The sequence below is a fragment of the Rana temporaria genome, chromosome 6 (assembly GCF_905171775.1).
Source record: "Rana temporaria chromosome 6, aRanTem1.1, whole genome shotgun sequence".
Classification (NCBI taxonomy): Eukaryota; Metazoa; Chordata; class Amphibia; order Anura; family Ranidae; genus Rana; species Rana temporaria.
The window spans coordinates 33,580,860-33,608,704 of record NC_053494.1 but is presented as its reverse complement, the minus strand read 5'-3'; the positions used below and the strand labels follow the sequence as shown (position 1 = coordinate 33,608,704).

General features: G+C 45.9%; 1 protein-coding gene across 1 annotated transcript; it reads left to right on the top strand.

The window, feature by feature from the left end:
- The first annotated feature begins 10 nt into the window (after positions 1–10).
- LOC120944389 (E3 ubiquitin/ISG15 ligase TRIM25-like) lies at positions 11–26,093 on the top strand. Its single transcript, XM_040358447.1, has 5 exons — positions 11–358; positions 4,593–4,648; positions 10,574–10,847; positions 14,426–14,544; positions 24,356–26,093. The coding sequence occupies exons 1-5, from the start codon at positions 34–36 to the stop codon at positions 25,979–25,981; spliced, it is 2,400 nt and encodes a 799-aa protein (XP_040214381.1). The 5' UTR covers positions 11–33; the 3' UTR covers positions 25,982–26,093.
- Positions 26,094–27,845: the final 1,752 nt, after the last annotated feature.

Genomic DNA, 27,845 nt, shown 5'->3' with positions numbered 1-27,845 from the left:
TGACTCAGCATCTATTGATTCCATCTGCGGTTTATGAGAAGTCAACTGATCTTCTTCTTCTTTCACTTTCATTTTAGTGCGTTGAGCATGGCGTCTGCTACTATGAGAGAGGAGCTGACATGTTGTATCTGTCTGGACATTTACACAGATCCCGTATCACTGAGATGTGATCACTACTTTTGCCACGACTGCATAGTGAGTGCACTGGACACACAGGAGGGGGAAAGATATTATACCTGTCCGGAATGCAGAAGAAAGTATCCAAAGCGGCCTGATCTGAAGAAGAACCGGAAATTACGTAATATAGTAGACAACTTCAGATCTACGCACAGAGAAGAGGAGAAAATGGGGTTATCAGGTATGTATTTAATATTCTGTTCCCGTGTTTGTGTCCTGAAGTCTGTCGGTGTGAGATCACATGGAAGTCCATATTATCTTTTGTTTTCAGGGAGTTTCCCCGCCATATCTGCCCCACCACTGCTGCTGCCAGTGAGGTTCTCATGGGACAGCAGGCGGGAAATAACAGACAACCTTAACCACTTCCTTACTGGGCACTTAAACCCCCTTCCTGCCCAGAGGACTTTTTGCGATTCGGCACTGCGTCGCTTTAACTGACAATTGCGCGTTCGTGCGACGTGTCTTCCAAACAAACAAACAAAAACGTCCTTTTTTTCCCCACAAATAGAGCTTTCTTTTGGTGGTATTTGATCACCTCTGCGCTTTTTATTTTTTGCGCTATAAACAAAAATAGAGCGACAATTTTGAAAAAAAATATATATATTTTTACTTGTTGCTATAATAAATAGCTCAATTTTTATTTAAAAAAATTTTTTTATGCTCAGTCTAGGCCGATACGTATTCTACATATTTTTGGTAAAAAAAAATCAAAAAAAAAATCGCAATAAGCGACTGGTTTGCGCAAAAGTTATAGCGCCTACAAAATAAGGGACAGAATTATTATTATTATTTTTTTTTTTTTTTTTACTAGTAATGGCGGCGATCTGCGATTTTTATTGCGACTGCGACATTATGGCGGACACTTTTGACACATTTTTGGCACCATTCACATTTATACTGCGATCAGTGCTATAAATATGCACTAATTACTGTATAAATGTGACTGGCAGGGAAGGGGTTAACACTAGGGGGTGAGGAAGGGGTTAAATGTATTCCCTATATAGTGTTCTAACTGTGGGGGAAGGGGGGTGACTGGGGGAGGTGACCGATCTGTGTCTCTATGTACAAGGGACACAGATCGGTCTCCTCTCTCCCTGACAGCACCGCTGTCTGTGTGAGCCGGCAATGAGAAATGATCTCCTATGTAAACATAGGAGATCATCTCTCATTGGCCGCACAGATCGCCTAGCAAACGGCCGCTCCGATTGAGGGGGAGGGGGAGGGGGCGAGCAGGCAAGTCAGGACACTCTCTACTTTGCAGATAGAGAAAGAAGTTGTGTGTTAGTGGTCGTCCTGACATTCCTGCTCGCCCCCTCCCCCCTCAAGAGGCTTTCTCCACACCAGGGAGAAAGCCTTGCATTACAGTGTGTAGTTACAGACAGAAGAACAGGAAGTGAGGATTTCTCAGAAGAAATAAGGACATTTAAAAGCAAAATGGAAGGATGAGGTAAGTGAAGGAGGACTGCACTAAGGTAAAGGAAGCTATTTAGGGAAACAAATTATTCCTTTACAAACCCTTTAACTTAAATAAATAACAGACAAGTGTTGGCTATAAAGGCCGCAGTTGTTTATTATTGGTTTCAAATATTTATAATAAATTCATCGAATCAAATTCAAATATATAAGCTTTAAGCTAACCTAGCCGCTACGGCTCAGGCTGCAAATACCAAATTCTCAACTGCAATAAACTTTAACCAACATGACACAATAATTTATTGTATCACAAAGGTGACACTATCACATAACAACAGCCGCGACAACAATGAATAAACAAGGGAGGGGAACACCACAGCTCCTGTCTTCTGAGGTGAATGAGCCTGGTAGCAACAGAACCCCTATTTTATAGCCCTAACAGCGCCGGTTCTGTCCCTGTTTTTACAATATGCTGTGTTACAGCAAAGTCTCGTAGACACGATCGGATTTTCCGTGGACAAAGCCGTGTAATTTTGTGCAAAGGGCGTTGGCCATGAACTTGTATTGCATACAAACGGCAAAGAATTGTTGGCCAACATACAGGAAACTACATGGTTTTTCAGCTCTTTAGCGCCACCCTTTGGACAACGTCTGCTAATGTTGTCTTATGGTTAGCACTGGTTTAGAGCATGCGTGTTTGTACTTTGGATTTTTATTCCGACAGACTTGTTGTACACACGATCAAATAATCCCACATCACACATTTGTTGTCGGAAAATTTTAAAGCATGCTATCCCACATTTGTTGTCGGAAAATCCGACAACAATTGTCCAATGGAGCATACAAACGGTCGGATTATCCGACAACATCCTGCCATCACACAATTCCTGTCGGAAAATCAGATCGTAAATGAGTTTGATTGCATGGAATATGAGTACCGCTAAAGTCCTTGGGCCAGATTCACGTAGCTCAGCGGATCTATAGATCCGCTCGATCTACGTGAATTAAGATCCGCTCCCGCAAGTTTAGGAGGCAAGTAGCTAATTCACAAACCACTTACCTCCAAACTTGCGACGGCGGATCCTAAATCCCCCAGCGGAATTCAAATTCCGCGGCTAGGGGAGTGTCATATTTAAATCAGGCGCGTTCCCGCGCCGATTTAAATGCGCAGGCGCCGTCCGCAAAATTTCCCGGCGTGCATTGCTCCCACTGACGTCACTAGGACATCAGTGGTTGCGACGCTTACGTAAACGACGTCCGTCCGTATTCGAGAACGACTTACGCAAACGACGTTAAAAAATTAAAATTTGACGCGGGAATGTCGGCTATACTTAACATTGGCTGCGCCTGATAAAAGAAAGGGTAAGTATACGACGGAAAACCGCTACGGAAACGACGTAAGAACACTGCGACGGGTCCGCGTACGTTCGTGAATTTGCGTATCTCGCTGATTTACATATTATTTATCGTAAATCAGCGGGAACGCCCCCGGCGCCATTTTTAAATTGAAAAAAAGATCCGACAGTGTAACACATTGTAACACTGTCGGATCTAGCCCTATCTATGCGTATCTGATTCTATGAATCAGGCGCATAGATAGGACCAGTTTACGTCAGAGATACGATGGTGTATCTGTAGATACACCGTCGTATCTCTTTGTGAATCTGGCCCCTTATTTAACCAAACTCATTTCGTTATATGTGACCTCTTGGATGTAGTGCTCCTGCTACATGTCCCAACTAGCCCCTCCCACCAGGGAGCTGTCACTGTGCTTGCCAATCTTAAATGCCCAAGACATTTCGCGCCGCAAGGCTCCATGGCCCCATGTATACATGTCCTTTGTATATGGGCGGGAATGCATCGGCCACTTAGGATTGACCAAGTACAGTGACAGCTTCCTGATGGGATTGCTTAGGTTGAGGACCAGAATCCAAACACCCTGAGTTCATCCCTATTTAGCATTACCTTCCTGTTCACCAAAATTGTTAAACGTCCCCTACAATGTATGTAGAGAACATGCCAGACTGGTGTTTTGGGAGCTCACTGACCAATTGAAGTATTTCTGTTATGCCGCATACACACGATCAAAATTTCCGACAAGAAAAGTTTGATGTGAGCTTTTGGTTGGTGTAACGGCTACCCAATTTGTGAGAGGGTATCAGCCGTTGGAGACGTCCTTTTCCCTGGCAAGTTGCGATATGCAAGTACAGCTGGTATATCCCCATCCACGAGATCCAGAGAGAGAGAGTCAGGTACAGCTGTAAAAATAGCAGAATAATAGTCCCATAGAATGCCCTTTCAAGAACGAGACGAGGCTACGTTTTGAAGGGTCAAGTAGAACTGACTTTTAATGGTACCTTCACCTAGTTTATGTCTGGTTACAAGCTGTTACAGGAACAATGAAACACTCCGCCCCCCCCTCCTCACACAGTGGGGGGGGGGGGCTTCAATACAGATACTTTAAAATAATGACATCTCCTTGAGTTAATCACTTAATCAGTATCTAGACGTTTCGGACCCGAGCCCCATTTAACATGACCTGATCAGACACATTCCTTTATCAATCGGAATACATAGTTCCGTTACAGTCGGAAATTCCGAACGTGTGTAGGCCCCATCGGAAATTTCCGACAGCAAAAATTTGAGAGCTGGTTCTCAAATTTTCAGACGGGAAAAGTTCTTGTCTGAAATTCCGATCGTCTGTATGCAATTTCGACGCACGAAAAAACACGCATGCTCTGAATCAAGTCGACGCATGCTCGGAACCTAATTTTCCTCGGCTCGTCGTAGTGTTGTACGTCACCGCATTCTTGACGGTAGGAATTTTGTGTGACCGTGTGTATGCAACACAAGTTTGAGCCAAGATTCCGTCGGAAAAAAATCCACGTTTTTCTTGTCAGAATTTCCGATCGTGTGTACGTAGCATTAGTTTCTGGTGGTTTCTTGGATTTATATTTATGGTACACTGTACTATATCAACATTGTAATTTTGTCCTAACTAGGTGGAGAGTCCCGATCTCGGGAGTGTCCTGAAGAATTCCAAGAAAACACATTGTCTGTAAGTAAATTGATCTTTTCATCCCCTAGTATACACTGACCTTTTTGTTTACATTTTATAATGAAGGTTAGTCCATGAAGGCTAGTGGCTAGGGGAACAGCCTGCTTTTCTTGAACTGTTCGTAGCACCTTCCTAGTCAGGTGTTAGATTAGGTCAATTTAGTTTATCTCGCTGTAATCCGTGTGGCTGCATGTGATTGGTTAGGTCTGTTCTATGTTTCACAGGCTGCAAGTTTGATTGCTCTCTCTGTATATTCAGAACTCTCTGGGTAGTTCTGGATTTTAAGTGTGGAGCAATGTCAATGGGCAGCATGAATATTTATACTGTCCAAGCCAATCCCTGTGAGCCCTGCACAGATGGCTGTTGAGAAATAGGTATACAGTAAAACCTTGGATTGTGAGCATAATTTGTTCCAGAAACATGCTTGTAATCCAAAGCACTTGTATATCAAAGCATTTTATTTACAGGGTATAAAAGAGAAGAGAGGCGCCTCTAAGGTCCCGTACAGACGACCGAACATGTCTGCTGAAACTGGTCCGCGGACCAGTTTCAGCAGACATGTTCGGTCGTGTGTAGGCCCGAGCGGGCAGGATTCCAGCAAACATTTGCCCGCCGGGCCTTTTCCCAGCGGGCAAATATTTCTGGACTTGTTTTAAAACAGCCCGCTGGAATCCTGTCCACTTGGACATGTTCGGTCGTCTGTACAGACCTACCGTACATGTCCGAGCGCCCGCCATCCCTCGCATGCGTCGAATGACTTAGACGCATGCGTGGAAGCATTTAACTGGCAGGGCTGCCCACTTCGCCGCGTCATCGTCGCGGCTACGGCGCGGACACGCCCCGCGTATTGTTTACGCGCGGATTTCTGTACGATGGTTAGTACAGCCATCGTACAGAAATCCCCGGGCAGACATGCACGGTAAAAACGGTCCGGCGGACCGGTTTCATCGTACATGTTTGCCCGTGTGTACGCGGCATAAGTGTAGCAATAAGTTGCTAAATGTTGTACCTTCATTAAATGTAACCATATTGCTACACTTAGAGGCTCCTCTCTTATTTTTTTACACCCAGTTGTGACATAACGCTACTTATATATCAAGACATCACTTGTATATCAAGGCAAAATTTATTAAAAAAATGTTGCTTGTCTTGCAAAACGCTCTCAAACCAAGTTACTCTCAAACCAAGGTTTTACTGTAAATAGTTTGAGACCTGGAACAGAATGATCTTGACCTGTAGGATCACTAAAAAAAATGAAAAAAAACTCAAAAGGGGTGAGATTTTTAAGGCAACAAATATTAAACTCAAAAATTCATAAAAAAGTATACATTTATTACATAATATAATAGAAACAATATCAATAACGAACAAAAAAAATATATAAGGACATATAAAAAAAAAAAAATTTGTATAGCAAAATGATACTGTCTGTCAAACATTGCCCATCATCAGAGGGCTGATGGCACATAAGACGGATAATCCGACGCGTTTCGAATGTATAGCATTCTTCTTCAGGGTAATTTACAGTATCAAGATCTAAAATGAAAAAATACAAATAAATACATATTGAGCATTCCAGAAGACCTGCAGGATCACAGTCTCAAATGAGCTGGTTACTCACTTAGGTAGGGATGAACTCCGGTGTGTTCCTGCCAGGAAGTCGGCACGGCGCTTCGCTAATCACAGGAAGTGAGACATTTCCCGATCTCTGCAGCCGAGCATCGGGACAATGTCTCCCTGCCTGTGATTAGAGCAGCGCCGTGCCGACTTCCTGGCGGCCTCTGCACGTGGAGTGTGCAAACACACCGGAGCTCATCCCTACTCTTAGGCAACCTCGCCATGTGCTTGCTGTTCATGAGGCCTCAGCTGGACTAGCAGAGGGGCCTTGATGCGGAATGTTGCTGGAAGCTGACTGAGGGGCTGTAATCTGAGGATCTAGTCTGAGGTCACTGGTAGAGGTGTGTGGGCTGGATAGCAGGTGTTCCTTACTTGCCGACTATGTGAATGTAAGCTTTTGGGCTATGCCAGGCAGTGTGGGCGGATGACTCGCCCTGCATATGGGGTACTTTTCCACGGGGTTCCATGAGTTTCCTTTTCCAAAACTTGTTGTCCGGTGTCACTGCACACCTTGACTGTGAACTGTTGCATTTAGGAGGGAAACCGCTAAACCAATGTACACTCCACATGTCCTACGTACCTCTGCCACCTCAATCCCAGTTACAGAATGGGGTCCCGTCGAGCACCTAGTGCGGACCTCATGCTTGCTCTTTAATAACTCGGCTAGGCTGAGGGTCTCCTTAATGCAGGTTCGTTCTTGATTATTATGGGAAACCGACCGCTGAGGAGGAGGCCAGAACATCTTGTCAGGCAACTTGTCTACGGGACGGGTATCTGGAAGATATTGTCCAGAGGCGACCAACATCTGAGGATATTTGTGATTACAGACTAGTGTGAGAGATCCTAGAACTATGGGCTGTTGCCACCCCTCTGGTCTAGAGAGTCAGCTTTGTGTATTAAGGGAACATCCGATGGTGTCCTGAAGAGCTCTGTCTATATAATTCTTTGTGAAGGGACTCACATTGCTGAAGGATGCTGAGGATGCTTTATGTCTTCAGCTACTACAACAAAGCCAAGTTCATTTTCACAAGGACTTTGAATACAGTTCTATAGAAGGCAGCTAGTGTCCCAATCTTTGTACATAGTTCTTTTTAGAGTATCCCACTAATCCTCCATCCCCATCCAAGTTACCGCCCTCCAAAAAAAAAAAGCCATCCCTGGACTATTCATTGAGCAAATTTTGGGAAAAAACCTAAGGGACCTTTAAAACTGCTGGCTCCTATGGGGGTACCGCTACATTTGGAGGCTCATCTGGGATTTCCCTTGAGAAACCACAGTGGTTGATTTTGGCAATGGATGAAAGAGACTGTCAGTTTTGTTCTTACTATGGAGGATTGTTGGAAGGCAGTCAATATGGTGGACTGTTGTGTCATAGTGGAGAATGTCTGCATCACAGTAGGGACTGCTGCCAGTGTAGATACATTTCTCAGTGGCAAGCGAGCGAGAGTACCAGTGAAGTCTGCCTAGGGACAGGCAGGGTTACCGCCAGTGTGTGTGCTACAGAGGAAAATGTGGTCTGTTGATACTTTTGCCAGGGCCAGGAGCACAGAAGAAGGACCCGAGAAGAGGAGGATCCGGGCTGCTCTGTGAAAAACCACTACACAGAGCAGGTAAGTGTAACATGTTTATTATTTTGCCTTTAAACTCACTTTAAATTTCTTAATTTCTCCTTTACAGATCCTTGCCTCCATGACTAAGCCCCATGGGTAGGGAAAATCATGTTGGTGGGTGTGGAGTGGATGGAATTAGGCTAAAGCTGCTATCACCTATCTGGGCTTCCATGGTGTGCGGGGGCTGAGAGATTACTCTCCTTGTTCCGTAGATTATATGGAGTCAGGGTGGACTCCTAGCCTGACCTGGCTGCACCCTGAAATATACCGCATGGGGGACATAGATGCTGGAGCGGAGACCCTGAATTTGGTTTTGGCTCACAATAGACAATTATTCCTCAATAAGCTCCTGCTAGCCTAAAGAAATGGCACAGTGCCTCCTTCAGGTTGGAGGAAACACTGCATCTTCCACTCTTATCAGTACTTAACAGTTACACCAAATCTCCCTCTGATTCTCCCTGTTTTTGGCAAATTTATAAATATATTTATTATACTGTTTGCATGCAAACAAGTTTTATTTTTTGCTTTTTCATGTGTATTTTTTTTCTTAGGTTGTATAAAAAAGTACATTCAGTTCTGTCCTACATAGTTTTTGCCATAATGGCATTTTGCTTGTTCTTTGGTTTTTGTCCTATCCTGCAGTTTGTCCACACCTTACTCACCACTACGCCCCCCCCCCCCTATGTGAATGGGTATCGGGTAAAAAACCACAAGAGACAGTTTTTGACAAGTCCTTTATTAAAGAAGAAAAAAAGGTGTCCTGCAATGTAAATCCACCACTGCTGTCTCTTTGTTTTGACAGCTCCTATATAGGCAAGGGCAGAGCCATGCAATGACGTAACCGGGTGACCCCTCCCCTTATGACATCATGTCAAAGCACCCCCCCATGTTAAGGGCATGTGGCCTGGTACGCTTAAGAGCTCGCTTTCCCCACCTTTTTTTTCACACCTGCCTGGGTGCATGCTTGGCTTAGGCCGCGTACACACGGTCGGACAAAACCGATGAGAATGGACCGAGGTTCAGTTTCATCGGTCCAAACCGACCGTGTGTATAGCCCATCGGTCTGTTGTCCTTCGGTCCAAAATTTTAAAACATGCTTTAAAATCGAACCGATGGACCGCTGCCCGATCGAGCCCATACCGATAGTTAGTACAGAAAAGCATTGGTTCAAAACCTGCGCATGCTCAGAATCAAGTCGACGCATGCTTGGAAGCATTGAACTTCGTTTTTTTCAGCACGTCGTGTGTTTTACGTCACCGCATTCTGACCCGATCGGTTTTTGAATTGATGGTGTGTACACACATCAGACCATCAGGCCACTTCAGCGGTGGACCGATGAAAATGGTCCGTCGGACCATTCTCATCGGATGAACTGGTCGTGTGTACAGGGCCTAAGAGTTTTGTATGCATTGTGGGGGGGACCCCACACCAATTTTCTATTTATTTTTTTGGCGTGAAGTTCCTCTTTAAATCCTCCAGTCCATAGCCGGAGGGCCTGGTATGGACTGGAGGAAGGTACCCCATGCCGTTTTTTTTTTCATCTATATTGCTGGGAGCCAGCAATACATTGCAGCCGCAAGCAAGTTCAAATTACATTTTTTTCCAATAGAAATATCATTATTGCTGAGGCATGTTCTACACATCGTACAGATGTGCCACTTTACAGGCAGACTAAGGGCACCCCCATGCACGATAATAAACATGAAATATTCCTTTAAATGTTTCACTTTAAAGCGGTAGTTCCCCCTCAAAAAAATTGTTACCCTTAGATTGATGCTCATTTTGTCTAGTTGTTTTAAAATCGAAGCAGTACTTACCGTTGTAGAGAGCGATCTTCTCCGCCGCTTCCGGGTATGGTCTTCGGGACTGGGCGTTCCTTCTTGATTGACAGGCTTCCGACGGTCGCATCTATCGCGTCACGATTTTCCGAAAGTAGCCGAACGTCGGTGCGCAGGCGCCGTATAGAGCCGCGCCGACGTTCGGCTTCTTTCGGCTACTCGTGACGCGATGGATGCGACCGTCGGAAGCCTGTCGGAAGACTGTCAATCAAAATAGGAACGCCCAGTCCCGAAGACCATACCCGGAAGCGGCGGAGAAGATCGCTCTCTAAAACGGTAAGTACGGCTTTGATTTTAAAACAACTAGCCGATTCCCCTAGACAAAATGAGCCTCAATCTAAGAGTAACATTTTTTTTGAGGGGGAACTACCGCTTTAAGCATCATTAAAATTACTGCTCCTTTTTTTTTTTTTTTGCATTGATACATGTCCCCTAGGGCAGTACCTGGGTCCCCATACAATAACTTGCATATACCGTATTTATCGGCGTATACCGCGCACTTTTTTCCCCTTAAAATCAGGGGAAAATCAGGCAGGTGTGAAAAAAAAGGTGGGGAAAGCGAGCCCTTAAGCGTACCAGGCCACATGCCCTTAACATGGGGGGTGCTTTGACATGATGTCATAAGGGGAGGGGTCACCCGGTTACGTCACTTATTATTAATATTTTACGATCAAAGCGGCCTACTTTTTGTCTGAACCGATGTTCATTCTATCAGCTCTTTCTATGCACTCTACTGGGAATGTTTGCCTTATGTCTTTATTGCCTATACACTTTTATAATTGAATAAATGATTCCTGTTTTTATAGCTTACAGTCCTCTATGTGCTTTACAGTCTTTGATGTCTTCTTTGCATTCTTTAGCCTCCTTCACAGGCTCAGGTTCAGCCAGTAGGCACAACTCCTTCACCTGAAACCAGCACAGGTACACCTCCCTCAATGGGAACCGACATCATTCCTGACCCAGAAAAACGCAAGCTTATCCAGCAGCAACTGGTGTTATTGCTACATGCACACAAGTGTAAAAAACGAGAGCAAGTCAATGGTGGGATGCACCCATGCACCCTTCCCCACTGTCGTACCATGAAGAATGTTCTGTATCACATGACGCTCTGTACAGCCGGGAGAACCTGCCAGGGTAAGCTACTATCACATGTACCAACCTGTTAAAATAATCGTTAATGCTCCTCCATATTCACTGCTTGGAATGTAGAATGTTCCCAACCTCTGACTCCCTACTTTGGATGTTTATTTCCATCAGGCTGCCTAATCATTGTAGCTTCTGAATTCATCATCATGGTGCCTGAACTTAAAGGGGTTGTACTTAACACTGGTACGCCGCATGTACGCCACCATATAGCAGGGGTAACTTTACGCCGGGAAAACCCTAACGTAAACAGCGTATCTGTACTGCGTCGGCCGGGCGTACGTTCGTGAATTTGCGTATCTAGCTGATTTACATATTTCTAGGCTTAAATCAGCGTACACGCCTCTAGCGGCCAGCGTAAATATGCAGTTAAGATCCGACGGCGTAACAGACTTACGCCGGTCGGATCTAATAGAAATCTATGCGTAACTGATTCTAAGAATCAGGCGCATAGATACGACCGCCCAGACTCAGAGATACGACGGCGTATCTGGAGATACGTCGTTGTATCTCCTTTGAGAATCTGGGCCTAAGAAGGGAAATCTAAGGAAAAGGTAAGTGAACCAACAATGCACTGGCTTAAAGGAACCTATTAAGAAAATAAAAAACAAACCTTTACAATCCCTTTAAAAGAAACACAATCTGCAGATGTGACTGTGATTCCAATATAATGCCGCGTACACACGGTCGTTTTTCGGCATGAAAAAAATGTCATTTTTCAGCATGTCCAAAAAACGACGTTTTTCCAACTTCATCATTAAAAACGACGTTGCCCACACACCATCGTTTTTGAAAAATGATGAACAAAGCGTGGTGACGTACAATACGTAAGACGGCACTCTGAAGGGGAAGTTCTATTCGCCTTTGGGCTGCTTTAGCTGATTCCGTGTTAGTAAAAGACGATTCGCGCTTTTTTGTCTGTTACAGCGTGATGAATGTGCTTACTCCATTATGAACGGTAGTTTTACCTGAACGAGCGCTCCAGTCTCATAACTCGCTTCTGGGCATGCGCGGGTTTAAAACGTCGTTTTAGCCCACACACGATCATTTTTTACAACCCGAAAAACGACATTTTAAAAAAACAACAATAAGAAATGCAGCATGCTCGAATTTTTTTTTTGTCGTTTTTCAGAAGCGATGTGAAGCCCGCACACAATGGGGCAGATTCATGTACAATGGTGCAGATTTGCACCGGCGTGGTGCATCATTTTTAGACTACACCGGTCCAGCGCGGAGCGGCAGTTAGGTGATTCAACAAACTTTTTTTGTCTACGATGCCCCAGTGGGGCGGATTTTAGACGGCGTAAGGCGGGGTAAAGCCAAATGGGAGTCACCCTATGCTAATGAAGTGCCGACCGTGGCGCAGGGGTCACGCCGGGGCGCATCTTAGACCGCACATGCTCAGTGACATCCAGGGGTAAATGCCCCAATCTGCACATGCTCAGAACTGCGCCCCGGCGTGATCCCTGAGCTACGCCGACCCACTACCAAAGCCCAGTCCATGAATCAGCCCAGACTTCCGCCCTGCAGGTGCAAATGTACTGAAGCTTTTTTTTTTCCAAGCTAGGTGGTTTGCATTGTGGTGGGGCAGTTATGGCTGATGAGGAATCCTCAGGTGGGCGGATGACCAATTTCAGCCCAGAGGAGAGGGCTGTAATTATTGAGGGCCTCTCCCAACATGGGGACCGCCTCTATGTGTTGTCCAGCAAGTGTTGTTGCTCAGTTCGTTTGTAACGCTGCTGCTTTAGCTGCTCTCCAGCTGACCTCTGCAAGTTTGGTGCAAAGTTACCCCTGCTTTTATGAGGTGTAACTTTGCACCGGAAATTTCAGCTCCGCTCACCGGGAGTAGCCTGCGCCGGTCAAGCTTAAGTTGATGAATCGGCCCAAAAACCTCATTTGCATATTTAAAACACAAAAACCATGGCCGCGCCAGATCCGACCAGCGTAAATCTGCGCCAACGCCGCGCCGGCGTGGAAAGGTTACACCGAGGCGATGAAGTCTATTTGGAGGCGTAATCTGGTTCTCTGGGTAAGGCGCAGCGATCCGCCGGCGCAAATCTGCACTTACGCCGTGCATCTACCAAAAAAACGATGTAAGTGCTTCATGAATCTGGCCCACTGATTTTAAATGACGTTTTTAAAAATGTCGTTTTTTTTCATGCCGAAAAACGACCGTGTGTACGCGGCATAACACTCCTAGGGGTCAGGAGCCAGCTATTACTACATTGTTGGTGTCTTTACTGTATATTTCTTGGCTCCATAAAATTGCTGGTGGCCAGATTTTACTTTCAATTCTACATTAAATGGACCAACCTGTTTATGATTTGGTTTTCTTTTTTTGGAACGAAGCAAAGGTTTAGGTAGGCTAAAATGTAAAGCTTTAGGAACATTTTACTTTTATAACAGAGCTTTGTCTAGAGCAGGGGTCCTCAAAACTTTTTAAACAGGGGGCCAGTTCACGGTCCCTCAGACTGTTGGGACTATAGTTTAAAAAAAATATGAACCTATGCACACATCTTATTTGAAGAGCCACATCACAGAACCCATCCCTAACACAGACTCCCCTCATCACAGAACCCCTCCCCAACACAGACCCCCCTCATCACGGAACCTCCCCATCACAGATTCCTCTCCATCACAGATTCCCCCCATATTAGGCCCCCCCATCACAAAGCCCCCCCCAACACAAACTTCTCTCCATCACAAAGCCCCCAATAACTGACCCCCATCACAAAGTCCCCCAACACAAACTCCTCTATATCACAAAGCCCCCAATAACAGACCCCCCCCTCATCAAGGAACACACCCCCCCTCCCCATCACAGATTCCTTTCCATCACAGATCCCCCTCCCCCATCAAAGATTCCCCCCATATTAGGCCTCCCATCACAAAGCCCCCCCCCCAACACAAACTTCTCCCCATCATAAAGCCCCCAACACAAACTCATCTCTGTCACAAAGCCCAGAATAACAGACCCCCCCCCCCCCCCCATCACAGACTCCTCTCCATCACAGATTCCCCCCATCAAAAAGCCCTCACATTGGGTCCCCCCATAGCCGATCCCCCCATCACAGACTCCCCCAACACAAGTTCCTCTCCTCACATAACCCCCATAACAGACCCCCCCCCATAACAGACCCCCTCATCACAGATCTCCCCCCTATCACAGATCCCCCCATCAATATTACACTGCCGCCCCTTCTATAACATCCCAGCACTCCGCCTCTCTGCTACTTCAATCACACAAGACGCGAAGCATGGCAGGTCCGGACAAAGGGCAGGATTTGTTAGTAAAAGGCAGGTGTTTGATTGCTGAAACCGCCCCGCTGCTTAACTCAAAAGACCCGCCTTTTGTCCGGACATGTCGTGTTTCTCATTTTGTGTGACAAAAAGTCAGCAGAGGGGAGGGGGATTGCTGCGATATTAAAGGGGCAATCTGCGGGCCGGGTAAATCACACTGGCGGGCAGCCCGCAGGCCATAGTTTTAGGACCCCTGGTCTAGAGAATTGTATGCTTACTTTAATGTAAACTTATGTGCTTACTGAATATTTACTCTTTTCATCCCTTAGTTGCCCACTGCGCTTCCTCCAGACAGATACTCTCTCATTGGAAGAAATGCATAAGGCGTGACTGCCCTCTTTGCATGCCTATAAAGAATGCCAGTGACAACAGGAACCAGCAGTCTTTGGTGATATAGAACAATGTTACCAAAAAGGGAGTAATTGTGAGCCTTGTCTACCCTTACTGATGATAGAATATACTGCGTATAAATGATTGTGAAACAAATGGAATTCTAAGCTTTAAAGTGACCCCATTGCTATAATAACTTAAAGTGCCCTGTAAAAGAAGAAGCTGAATACTTGCCTTTCCAGTGGGCAATTATTGAGTCCAGTGTTTGTTTTACTCCAGAGCATGGGTCCTGCTACTCTCTGACACTTCTGGGAGTGTCAGATAGTTTATCCTCGCTGCATTCTGTGCTGCTGGTCACTATGGGCCAGATTCACGTAGAATTGCGCCCGTGTAACGTAAGCCGTTTACGTTACACCGTCGCAAGTTTTCAGTCTAAGTGCCCGATCCACAAAGCACTTACCTGGAAACTTGCGGCGGTGTATCGTAAACACGTCCGGCGCAAGCCCGCCCAATTCAGATGGGGCGGGTACCATTTAAATTAGGCACGCTCCCGCGCCGGACGTACTGCGCATGCTCCGTTCGCAATTTTCCCGACGTGCTTTGCGCGAAATTACGGCGGCGCGACGGGTTTGTGAATCGCGACGTGCGTAACGTACTTACGCCGGGGAAAAAAAAGCGACGCGGGAACGACGGGCATACTTTAACATGGTGGAGTAATTTTACACCATGTTAATAGCAGCCCTAACTTTGCGACGGGAAACTAAGACTTGCGCCGACGTAACGACGGGAAAAACCTTCCTGGATCGCCGTAACTGCTAATTTGCATACCCGACGCTGGAATACGACGCAAACTCCACCCAGCGGCGGCCGAGGTACTGCATCCTAAGATCCGACAGTGTAAGTCAATTACACCTGTCGGATCTTAGGGCTATCTATGCGGAACTGATTCTATGAATCAGCCACATAGATACGACAGGAGATACGCCGTCGTATCTGTTCTGTGAATCTGGCCCTGTGCTACTACAGGATCCTATAGTAATGTAGGAGCAGGTGGGTAAAAGACTGAACACATCAAGGCAGGGGCGTACATAGAGCATTTGGCACCCGGGGCAGATCCTATATCTGCCCCCCCCACTGATCATGCCTGTACGCACTCAGACCACCCACACAGCTGTACGCACTTAGCCCCCCTCACACCTGTACGCACTCAGCCCCCTTCAAACCTGTATGCTCTAAGCCCCCCTCACACCTGTACGCTCTCAGCCCCCCTCACACCTGTACGCTCTCAGCCCCCCTCACACCTGTACGCTCTCAGCCCCCCTCACACCTGTACGCACTCAGCCCCCTTCAAACCTGTATGCTCTAAGCCCCCCTCACACCTGTACGCTCTCAGCCCCCCTCACACCTGTACGCTCTCAGCCCCCCTCACACCTGTATGCACTCAGCCCCCCTCACACCTGTATGCACTCAGCCCCCCTCACACCTGTACGCTCTCAGCCCCCCTCCCACCTGTACGCTCTCAGCCCCCCTCCCACCTGTACGCTCTCAGCCCCCCTCCCACCTGTACGCTCTCAGCCCCCCTCCCACCTGTACGCTCTCAGCCCCCCTCACACCTGTATGCACTCAGCCCCCCTCACACCTGTACGCACTCAGCCCCCTCATACCTATATGCACTTAGCCCACCCACACACATCACCTGTATGCACTCAGCCCCCTCATACCTGTACGCCCTCAACCCCCTCATACCTGGACGCCCTCAGCCCCCTCATACCTGGACGCCCTCAGCCCCCTCATACCTGTATGCCCTCAGCCCCCTCATACCTGTACGCCCTCAGCCCCCTCATACCTGGACGCCCTCAGCCCCCTCATACCTGTACGTACTTAGCCTCCCTCATAACTGTACACATACAGCCCCCCTCATACCTGTGCACACTCAGCCCCCTCATACCTGTATGCACCCAGCCCCCTTATACCTCTACACATTCAGTTCCCCTCATACCTGTACACATTCAGCCCCCCTCACACCTGTACGTACTAAGCCCCCTTATACCTGTACACACTTAGCCCCCCTCACACACTCAGCGCCCTCATACCCGTAGTACGCACTCAGCCCCCCTCATACCTGTACGCACTCAGACCCCTCATACAGTATCCCTACCCACTCAGCTGCCCTTCACACACATCTGTAAACACACACAGCTCCCCCCCCCCCCCCATACACAAACAGCCTCAACCCTTCACTTGTACTGACAGCCCCCACTTGTAAGGTGCTCTTTTGTCCCAGGTCTTGATTTCACATGCCCTAGTGAAAATATTACAGGCAGTAACATGAGGGGTGCACATGATGTGAGCAACACAGAGAGCAAGCCCAGCCACAGACTGAGCAGAGAGACTCCTGCACCCGCCACTGTCTTGTCCCAGCTCTGATAGGCAGCCTGACACCCCCTCAATGTGTGGTACCCGGGGCGGTACGCCCCTGCATCAAGGGAAACGCTAACCTAAAAAATCCAAAAGTGTTCTATTAAAGCGGTAGTTCACCCTCTAGTACTTGATGTTACCATCGAGACAGGCATTGTAGCGCGAGCTACAGTATGCCTGTCCCGATTTTTTTAACCCCGTACTCACCTCGTAGTCGTCCATCGTAGATTTCGGCTCCCGCGGGGAATGGGCGTGCCTATGGAGAGGGAGGATGATTGACGGCCGGCCCTGGCACGTCACTCTCCCCGAAGACAGCCGGAGTAGGTCTCGGCTCTTCACGGCGCGTGCGCACAGGCTATGCGCACGCGTCGTGAAGACCAAGCCTATTTCGGCTATTTCCGGAGAAGCGTGACGCGCCAGAGCCGGCCGTCAATCATCCTCCGTCTCCAGAGGCACGCCCATTCCCCGGTATCTTCGATGGACGACTACAAGGTGAGTATGGGGGGAAAAAATTCGGGACAGGCATACTGTAGCTCGCGCTACAGTGCCTGATTTAAAGGTAAAAGAAAAAAATTTTTTTTTTTTCCTGTCGATAGGGTGAACCCCCGCTTTAAGAAAATAAATAAATAAATACGGAAGTGTTGGTTAGCACTGATGCCTATAGCTCTGAAAGGGAAAGAACATTGGATTCAGCCCCTGCCAGACAGAATTTTAGTGTAATTATAAATTGGACACATTTACAGAAAATGACATTAGTTGTTTTAAAATGAACACTGGTCAAAATCGAAAATAGCTATTTTTCTAGATTTGTTATGGGTTTTTTTTCTGTGGATTTAAAATGGTATTAAACCCAAAGCAAAAAAATAATAATATTTCAGCTTACCAATTCTTAGATGTGGTGGATGCATTTCTTTTCTTTTAGGCCCCCCCCCCCCTATGTTTTATCCTGGTGATCTGGTCAGTAAAAAAACTCCTGTATAAGAGTGCCTCCACTCTGGATGAAGGAGCACAGGGGGTAGATTTGGGAAGCAGCATTGTCAGTTTGGGGGGAGGGGACTGTTAGATGTACTAAGGTTTTGCAGATTCAGGCTATGGATAGAAGAAGCAGTCCTGCTTTTAATTATCACACTTGTCTCGTCGCCACTCTAGCCGGAGTGGGTAAAGTGCCCCCGGACAGACCTCTCTCACAGGCCTGGCAGCCAGAGCGTCACTTAGAACTTCTGGGGAGGAACAGGTCTCTGCCACAGACCTGGCTCTAATTGGAATTTAGGATTTGTAAAGAGACCTCTGCCACAGGCCTAGTACATCGAGAACATGAAGAGCAGAGCGAATCCTCCCCGTTGATAATTGGCCTGAATCTCCCTCAGGTAGACTTCTTGTCCTTGAGTCACCGACTGACAGTTTGCAGCATACAACCTGTCAGTGTCTGGCCACCCAGATCCCCAATGTTTCGTCTAAGCCCTGTTGGATCACCTGCCTCCGGGTTCACCTCAGACTCCCCACCGAACAGCACAACTCGCTTGGGATCTTCTTAATAGAGGTGGGGGACCCAGTAAGTCACTGGGGTCCCTTTGCAGCCTTAAGGTGGGTGCCGCACCTGGAACCCGCGAAGAACCCCGAGCAAAGGCCTCCGCTACAGAAAAATCCCACCCCAGCATGCCCTGCAAGGGAAAACGTTCCTCTCATTGGCTGCTGGGAAGAAGCGGCTCCGCCTGGACCCCTCTGGCGCCACCTGCCATCCAGAAATGGAACTACATCTCTGGAGCACAGAATGACCCACAGGACAGTTCAGGGCTGGCGACAGCCAAAATTTAAACAAATCAAACATGGATGAGAGCAGATAAGTCTCTCATCCCACTAAATTTGACATAGCACCTGTACTAAAAAGTACACAGGCGCTACAATGATAAATTCTGTATTTGACAGTCAGACCTTTATTGACAGGCATGCACGTAGGCTGTATCAAATATATATGTTTCTTTTTTCTATCGCCTATGGATCTTTTATTTTTCTATTTTTGCTTGTTCTATTTTTTTTTTTTTTTATTTAAAGCTTTTTATTTGGATACAAATTAATAATACATTATACAATTGTAGTGGTGCATAATACTGTTATGATGATACTATTATGATACACAACTCAAATAATTCCACTAAACATGCAACTGCATACCGTTATGTGTCCCCTCTACCCTATGGGTACCATCCAAAGCACCACTACACAGCTGGGAAAGGGAAGTAAAAAAGTTCTATTTTGTATGTTGAAAATCTTTAAATAAAGAATGAAAAAAAAAAAAGAAAGTTCAATAAAAAGCAATAAAAGCAACAAATAAAAATGGTCTTTGTGGGTTCTAGAGATTTTTTTGTTTTTTTTCCATCTCTCTTTTCAATTGAGTATAGCATAAGATCTTGCTTCCTGTATGATGATGTGGGCTTTCGGGTCCGGATTTACTCTGTACATTGTATGCTATAACACTGTAGTGAACCTGTACTGTCGGTTTATGACAATAAAACTTTTGTAACAGAAAAATGGTCTTTGTGTACAATTTACAGTAGCCAATACTCCATTGAGGAGTACAATAAATGAAAGTTTTTGTTTCCTATTTTTCACCATTTATATTTAAATGTGATACATAATAAGGTTTACACTGGGCCAATCATATTCCAGTTTGCACTTGTATAAATACATATTGGCCCAGATTCTCATACATTAGCGTTGCTCCTGGGCAGCGTAATGTATGAGCTCTACGTTTCACCGCCGCAGGTCTACAGGTTTAAATCCTGATTCTCAGAACACTTACCTGTAAACTTGCGGCGGTGTAGCGTTAGATTGCTCGGCGCAAGCCCGCCCAATTCAAATGGGGCGGGCACCATTTAAATTAGGCGCGCTCCCGCGCCGAGCGTACTGCGCATGCTCCGTCGGGTAAATTACCCGACGTGCATTGCGCTAAATGACGTCGCCCCGACGTCATTTGCCTAGATGTATACGTAAATGGCGTCCAGCGCCATTCACGGACGTCTTACGCAAACGACGTAATTTTTATTCAATTCGACGCGGGAACGACGGCCATAGTTAACATTGGTTGCGCCTGCTAATTAGCAGGGGCAACCTTACGCGTCGGGTACGCTACGCAAACGACGTTAATTCGCTGCGTCGACCTCGCGTATGTTCGGGAATCGCCATACTTACCTCATTTGCATAGACGACGGGGAAAAGCGACGATGCGACACCTAGCGGCGGGAAAAAAAATTACTTTTAAGATCTGACAGCGTAACAGCCTTACGCTTGTCAGATCTAATGGGTACCTATGCGCAACTGATTCTGAGAATCAGTCGCATAGATACCCGGGGCCAGATGAGGTGTTACGACGGCGCTAATGGTGTTGCGCCGTCGTAACGCCTTTGAGAATCTGTTAATAAATTAAAAGTGCACAAAGTAGATACACTCACTTTGTATAAAAAAACGCTCAGATAACACTCCACGAGCGATGAACTTGTATGCTTACATCACTTCCGGTTTCAGCCTATTGCTCCAATGATGGATTGGATTTTTCACAGGACCACTTTTAGAAGGATGCACGCCAAGATGGCCGCTACTCGTCTCTATGCCCTTGGAGGACGTCTGACGTCACTTCTGGTTCCCAGGCCATAGTAAAAAAAAAATGTTTGTTAAAGTAATAGTTAAAGAATTTTTTTTTTATATTTTGCTTTTAAAGGTAAATGAGAGATTTGGGGTCTTTTTGACCCCAGATCTCTCAATAAAGAGGGCCTATCATCATTTCTATTACAAGGGATGTTTACATTCCTTGTAATAGGAATAAAAGTTATACAAATAAGGGACAATGCAAAATAATTAAGAAAAAAAATTGAAACGCCCATCCCTCCGTGCTCATGCACAGAAGTGAACACATACGTAAGTGAAGCAAGGGAGAGTGAAGCAAGGTAGAGCAATAATTCTCCTGCAAGTCATCCTCTGTAACTCTAAACAGGTAACCTGTAGACATTTTTAAAGTGTCACCTATAGAGATTTTATGTACCGTAGTTTGTCGCCCTTCCACAGGCATGCACAATTTTAAAGCATGACATGTTAGGTATCTAAATATTCTGCATAATATCTTTCACATTATACAAAAAAGTTGGGGAAAATATTATGTTTGGTTTTTCTTTAATTTAATTTAATGTAGCAGGGTATCACTTTCTATAATATAGAAAGTGATACCCTGCTACATTAAATTAAATTAAAGAAAAACCAAACATTATTTATTTTACTTTTTATTTTTACACTGTTCTTTTTTAAAAAAAAATGTGTCACTTTTATTCCTATTACAAGGAATGTAAACATCCCTTGTAATAGAAAAAAAAGCATGACAGGACCTCTTAAATATGGGATCTGGGGTCAAAAAGACCTCAGATCTCATATTTACACTAAAATGCAATACAAAAAAATTCCCTTTTAGGATCTATAGGTGGAAGTGACGTTTTGCCGAAATGTGAAAAACGACAATGTGAAAAACGCTGTGAAAATTTAAAGCATGTTCAAAATTTTTAATGCCCATTTTTCACGTTGAGAAAAATGCTCTGGAGCCCACACACGATTGTTTTTAATGACATAAAAAAAATTTGAATTTTTCACGTCGTGAAAAACGGTCATGTGTACGCGGCATAAGTCTTTTAACCATATAGAATCTATAGACCCCAGATCCCATATTTAAGAGGTCCTGTCATGCTTTTTTTTCTATTACAAGGGATGTTTACATTCCTTGTAATAGGAATAAAAGTGACACATTTTTTTTTTTTAAAAAGAACAGTGTAAAAATAAAAAATAAAAAGTAAAATAAATAATAAAAACACCCCCCCGGTCCACGGAGCTCAAGTGCAGAAGCGAACGCATATGTAAGTAGCGCCGCATATGAAACCACACATGTGAGGTATCACCACGATCGTTAGAGTGAGAGCATTAATTCTAGCCCTGGACCTCCTTTGTAACCTGTAGAATTTTTTAAACATCGCCTTTGGAGATTTTAAAGGGAGGGCGCAATTTTGAAGCGTGACATGTTGGGTATGAATTTACTCTGCGTATTATTATCTTTCACAATATAAAAAAAAATTGGGCTAACTTTACTGTTGTCTTATTTTTTTAATGCAAAAAAGTGCGCTTGTTAGACCGCTGCGCAAATACGGTGTGACAGAAAGTATTGTAATGACCGCCATTTTATTCTCTAGGGCAGGGGTGTCAAACTCAATTTCATTGTGGGCCACATCAGCATTATGATTGCCCTCAAAAGGGCCGGTTGTATTTGTAAGATTAGATGTCCAGCACATTCCTCTGCCCTTTAAATTAGATGTCAAAAATATATATAATGCTTGGGGGTTCTAAGTAATTTTCTAGCAAAAAAAAAAATGATTTTAACTTGTAAAGACCAAATCTCAGAAAGAGGCTTGGTCCTTAAAGTGGAGTTCCACCCAAAAGTGGAACTTCCGCTTTAAGCACTCCTCACCCCCTTACATGCCACATTTGGCATGTCATTTTTTTGGGGGGGGGGGAGTGGGGGCTTCGGTAGGAGTGGGACTTCCTGTCCCACTTCCTCCTTCCGCCCAGGGACTGCCTCGGCGACTCCTCCTCTCGCCTTAGATGGCCCCTCCCTCTAGGTCAGTGGTTCTCAACCTTTCTAGGGTCAGGACCCCTTAAAAAAAATTCCCAAGTTGTGGGGACCCCTAACAGTAAAATTATTTTCGTAGCGTGGGTTGTCAGTACCCAAGGCAAGATGAGTAATTTGCGCCCCTAACCCACGGATATTTAGTCTCTTGTACAGTATTAAAAACCCTTATGGTACATTTTAGCCATGAAGCCCCTGGGCAAAGTAATGCTCTGGGGCCCCTACAATGCGGAGCTCCGCATAAACTACATGAACAATCATTCTGTACAGCAAAGAAACAGTGGGAAAATATTACATACGTAAGAAAGTTGTCCTGTGCATATAATATATCTGCTAGATTAATGCCTCCCCAGCACTATGGCCCCTCTACACCCCAGATATCCCCCCAGCACTCTGACCCCTCTGCATCCCAGATATCCCCCCAGCACTCTAAACCCTCTGCATCCTAGTTATCCACAAACACTCTGACCCCTCTACACCCCAGATATCACCCAGCACTCTGACCACTCTACATCCCAGATATCACCCCAGCACTCTGACCCTTCTACATCCCAGATATTCCCACAGCACTCTGACCCATCTGAATCCCAGATATCCCCCCCCCCCAGCATGGGCTCAATGACCAGCTGCTTTGGGGAAAGGGCAAGGGCCCCCCATGCAGCTGGGGCCCCTGGGCAGTGCCCAGGTGTGCCCTCTCAGTAAGACAGCCCTGCTTGGGACACATGACAGGTCCCAGGAGATCGCCTGTCCACTTTGGGAGCACAGCGCCGCTCGTGCATGAGCAGTGCGTGCCCGGCCGTGAAGCCGAAAGTTGTTATGGTCGGTTGCACCCACACAGTGAATGGAGGCACAGGCGGAGAGGGGGGGGGGAGCGACGCTCCGGGCGGCCGCATCGCTGGACCGTGGAGGAGGTAAGTGTCTGTTTATTAAAGCGGGAGTTCACCCAATGATGTTTTTTTTTGCTCTTTTCCCCTTAGATGGATGCTCGTTTTGTCTAGGGGAATCGGCTAGTTGTTTTAAAATATGAGCCGTACTTACCGTTTTCGAGATGCATCTTCTCCGTCGCTTCCGGGTATGGGTCTTCGGGAGCGGGCGTTCCTTCTTGATTGACAGTCTTCCGAGAGGCTTGCGACGGTCGCATCCATCGCGTCACTAGTAGCCGAAAGAAGCCGAACGTCGGTGCGGCTCTATACTGCGCCTGCGCACCGACGTTCGGCTTCTTTCGGAAAATCGTGACGCGATGGATGCGACCGTCGGAAGCCTCTCGGAAGACTGTCAATCAAAATAGGAACGCCCAGTCCCGCAGCCCATACCCGGAAGCGACGGAGAAGATGCATCTCGTAAACGGTAAGTACAGCTCATATTTTAAAACAACTAGCCGATTCCCCTAGACAAAATGAGCATCCATCTAAGGGGAAAAAGTGTTATGTACGGTTGAACCTCCGCTTTAAAAGTCAGAAGCTACACTTTTTGTAGCTGCTGACTTTTAGTAAACCTAAAAAAAGGCTGGAGCTCCCCTTTAAGTGGTTAATAGATGGAAAGTTTAAAAAATTACTGAAGCTCTGCTTTAATTTGTATTTTGATTATCCATGTAGTAATGTGTTGATTGTGGAATAGCGCCGTTCTTTAAAAAATTCTGACTACATTTATGCAGTAATATACAGACCGCCAGGCAAATAGCATTTTCAGAAATGGTCAGCAAATGCTGCTCCCCTATTCCTCCCATGACAGGTCTATTTTCAGTGGACAGTGTTGACTGCATGTGTTAATGTCTAAGCTGAACATTCCGTGACAGTCTCCCGCCCTTCCTAGAAGTAAAGAACACTTTCACTTTCATTTCTGCTTCATTCGTTCCAGCATGGCGTCTGTCGTTCTAGAAGAAGAGCTGAACTGCTCCATCTGTCTGGACATCTATAACGATCCCGTGTCGCTAAGATGTGGACATAACTTCTGCCAGGAGTGCGCGGTGCCTGCGCTGAAAGCACAGAAGTCCAGACCGTATACCTGTCCTGAATGTAAAGCTGAGTATGCTGAGTGGCCTCAACTGGAGAAAAACAGGAAGCTACGTAACATAGTGGAAGGTTTCCTATCTAGTCAGAGAGACCAGGAGAAGATCTTATGTACGTATTGTGTTAAATCTTCTGTACCTGCTGTTAAGACCTGCCTCCATTGTGAGAGCTCTCTATGTGTGGAGCACCTGGAAGCCCACAACGAGAAATTGGACCATGTTTTAACAGAACCCACCTCCTCCTTCGGTGGTAAAAAGTGCTCCATCCACAAGAAACCTTTGGAGTTCTACTGCTGTGAAGATAATACTTGTCTGTGTACATCCTGTTGTTTGGTGGGAAAACACAAGGGACACAACGTGATTCTAGTAGAAGAGGCCGCCGAGCAGGCGAAGGAGAGACTGAGAAACGCTCTGGGTAAACTTACCCCGTTGGAAGAAAAACTTGAAAAACGAGTCCGGAGTCTCCAGGAGCACAAGACTAAAGTTCAAGGCAAAGCACGTTCCGAAAAACAACAGGCTAACAACCTGTACAAAGAAATCCGGAGACAGGTCGAAGTCCAAGAGAAAAAAGTTCTGAATGACATCTCCAAGATGGAAGAACACGTTTTACTCAAAGTCTCCAATGTGATCAAGGAGGTGGAATCACAAAAGGCCAAGCTGTCCAAGAAGATACGGGACATTAAGAAGCTGAGTGACATGACTGATCCAATAGCTCTTCTGCAAGAGGAGCAACCAAGTGTACATGAAGCTTCTGAGGGCCAAGATGTAAACGCCGATAGAGATTTGGCCATCCCAGATCTGGATGAGGTTTTGATGGTGCTGACTTTGCACAAATCCATTACTGATTTTATGAACAATGCAAACTTGAACGTTTCTTCCCAAGTAAAAGAAGCTTCTGACATGTTTCTGGATATCAACACTGCCCATATGAATGTGGCTTTATCACATGACCTGAAGACAGCGTCATTCTATGCAACGCCTCAGGATAGATCAGAATTACCAGGGAGATTTACATACTGGAGCCAAGTGTTGAGCACCAAGAGCTTCTCCTCAGGGCGACATTTCTGGGAGATAGAAACCAGTGGCTTTGGAGTGCGTGAATTCGGGGTGTGCTACCCTAGCATGGAAAGGCATCAAGAAGAGTCCGGTATTGGAGAAAACAACAAGTCCTGGGGCTTACGACCCATAGGAAATAAACATTTTGCTGTACATGATTCATGTACACAGCAAGTTCATCGCAAATCTTCCTGTATGAGATATGCTGTGTACCTGGATTACAAGTCCGGACACTTGTCCTTCTATCAGCTGAGTGATACCATCCTGCATCTGCATACCTTCAAGGCAACCTTCACTGAGCCCCTGCATGCTGCTTTCTATGTGGATGATGGCGCCTGGGTAAAAATAAAGAGTTAAAGGGGTACTCTACGTTCTGGCTGGTACAAAACAGGTTTTGTTTATTTACCGTATTTATCTCCCTATTACCCGCTCCGCCGTATAGCGCGCACCCCTAATGTAGCCCTGACATTCTTGGGAAAAAAATGTTTTATACTTCCAGTTTTGGTGTCTTCCAAGGGCGTCCATCGGCGGCCTTGTCCAGTCCAGCGTCCTTCTGCGGCCATCGTGGTGTCCTCCCGCGCTGTCTCTGAGTCGAATCCCCACTTCCCGCGCTGTGTTTGAACCACTCCGACGACATACCTAGCGCAGTACACTCGGGTATAGTGGGGCAGGCTCGGCTCCTCTCGCGTAAAAAGCGTACAGGACGTGACCGCGAGAGGAGCCGAGCCTGCCCGAGTATACCCGAGTGTACTGCGCTCGGTATATGTCGGCACAGTGGTTCAAACACGGCGCAGGAAGCGGGTATCGCGCACCCACGATTTTGCCCTAGTTTTAAGGGCAAAAAAGTGCGCGGTATACGCCAATAAATACGGTATATCCCTCCAGATATGATTTTAATTGTATACTTACAAAAATTTGAGAGCTGGATCTCAAATTTTCAGACGGAAAAAATTCCAATACAAAATTCAGATCGTCTGTAACAATTAGACGCATGCTCGGAAACAATGAACTTAATTTTCTCGGCTCGTTGTAGTGTTGTACGTTACCGCGTTCTTGATGGTCGAAAGTTCAGAGAACTTTTCTGCGACCGTGTGTATGCAAGCCAAGCTTGAGAGGAATTCCGTCGGAAAAACCATCCAAGGTTTTTCCGACAGAAAGTCTGATCATGTGTACGCGGCATTAGGCTAGGCATATGTAGATTTTCCTATGGGCTGAATGAAAGAAACATACCGGATTCCACTATCCAAGCTGAACAGCATGGATGGACAAAGCCTTGCTGGCTATTGTATTCAGACAGCCAGTACCTGAGGTTATATGAATACTCCAACAGTATGGCCTCTTTAACACTGGGGCGCGGGCAGCATCGGCGGCGTTTTACCATCATTTTTGCGGAGGTATTTGGTCGCTAGCGGGGCGCTATTAACCCCCGCTGCAGTGGTGCTTTGCCGGCGGTTCGGCCGTGGTGCCCATTCATTTCAATAGCCTAATGCCGCGTACACATGATCAGACTTTCCGTCGGAAAAACCTTTTCCGACGAAATTCCTCTCAAGCTTGGCTTCCATACACACGGTCGCACAAAAGTTCTCTGAACTTTTGACCATCAAGAACGCGGCGACGTACAACACTACAACGAGCCAAGAAAATTAAGTTAATTGTTTCTGAGCATGCGTCGGAATTGCTACCGACGATCTGAATTTTGTATTGGAATTTTTTCCTTCTGAAAATTTGAGAACCAGCTCTCAAAATTTTTGTTGTCGGAAATTCAGACAGGAAAAGTCAGATGGAGCCTACACACGGTCGGAATTTCCGACCAAAAGCTCACATCGGACTTTTCTTGTCGGAAATTCTGACCGTGTGTACGGGGAATTAGTCTTTATAGAGCGGGTAAAGTATTGAACAAGTGACCATTTTCCAGGTAAATATATTTCTAAAGGTGCTTTTGACATATAATTTTCACCACATTTTGGTAACAACTCATGCAATCCATACATACAAAGAAACCAATTCTGATAATTGTTTTCACTCCTCTGTCATAAAATCTTGCGAGAAGCACCTGGTTGTAGCTGGTTTATGGTGAAATTATGTTCTTTTACTTCCGAATTATGGCCCCAACAGTGCTCACTGGAACATTTGGAGCTTTTAGAAATCTTTCTATAACCAATGCCATCAGTATGTTTTTCAACAATAAGGTTGTGAAGGTCTTGAGAGAGCTCTTTGCTTT

Excerpts from the sequence above, each read along its gene's own strand:
- LOC120944389 (XM_040358447.1), top strand. The coding sequence starts at position 34 with ATGAGAAGTCAACTGATCTTCTTCTTCTTTCACTTTCATTTTAGTGCG. Across the intron at positions 10,848-14,425 it reads AGCCGGGAGAACCTGCCAGG|TTGCCCACTGCGCTTCCTCC; the intron begins GTAAGCTACTAT and ends TTCATCCCTTAG. Across the intron at positions 14,545-24,355 it reads ACAGGAACCAGCAGTCTTTG|TCTCCCGCCCTTCCTAGAAG; the intron begins GTGATATAGAAC and ends ATTCCGTGACAG.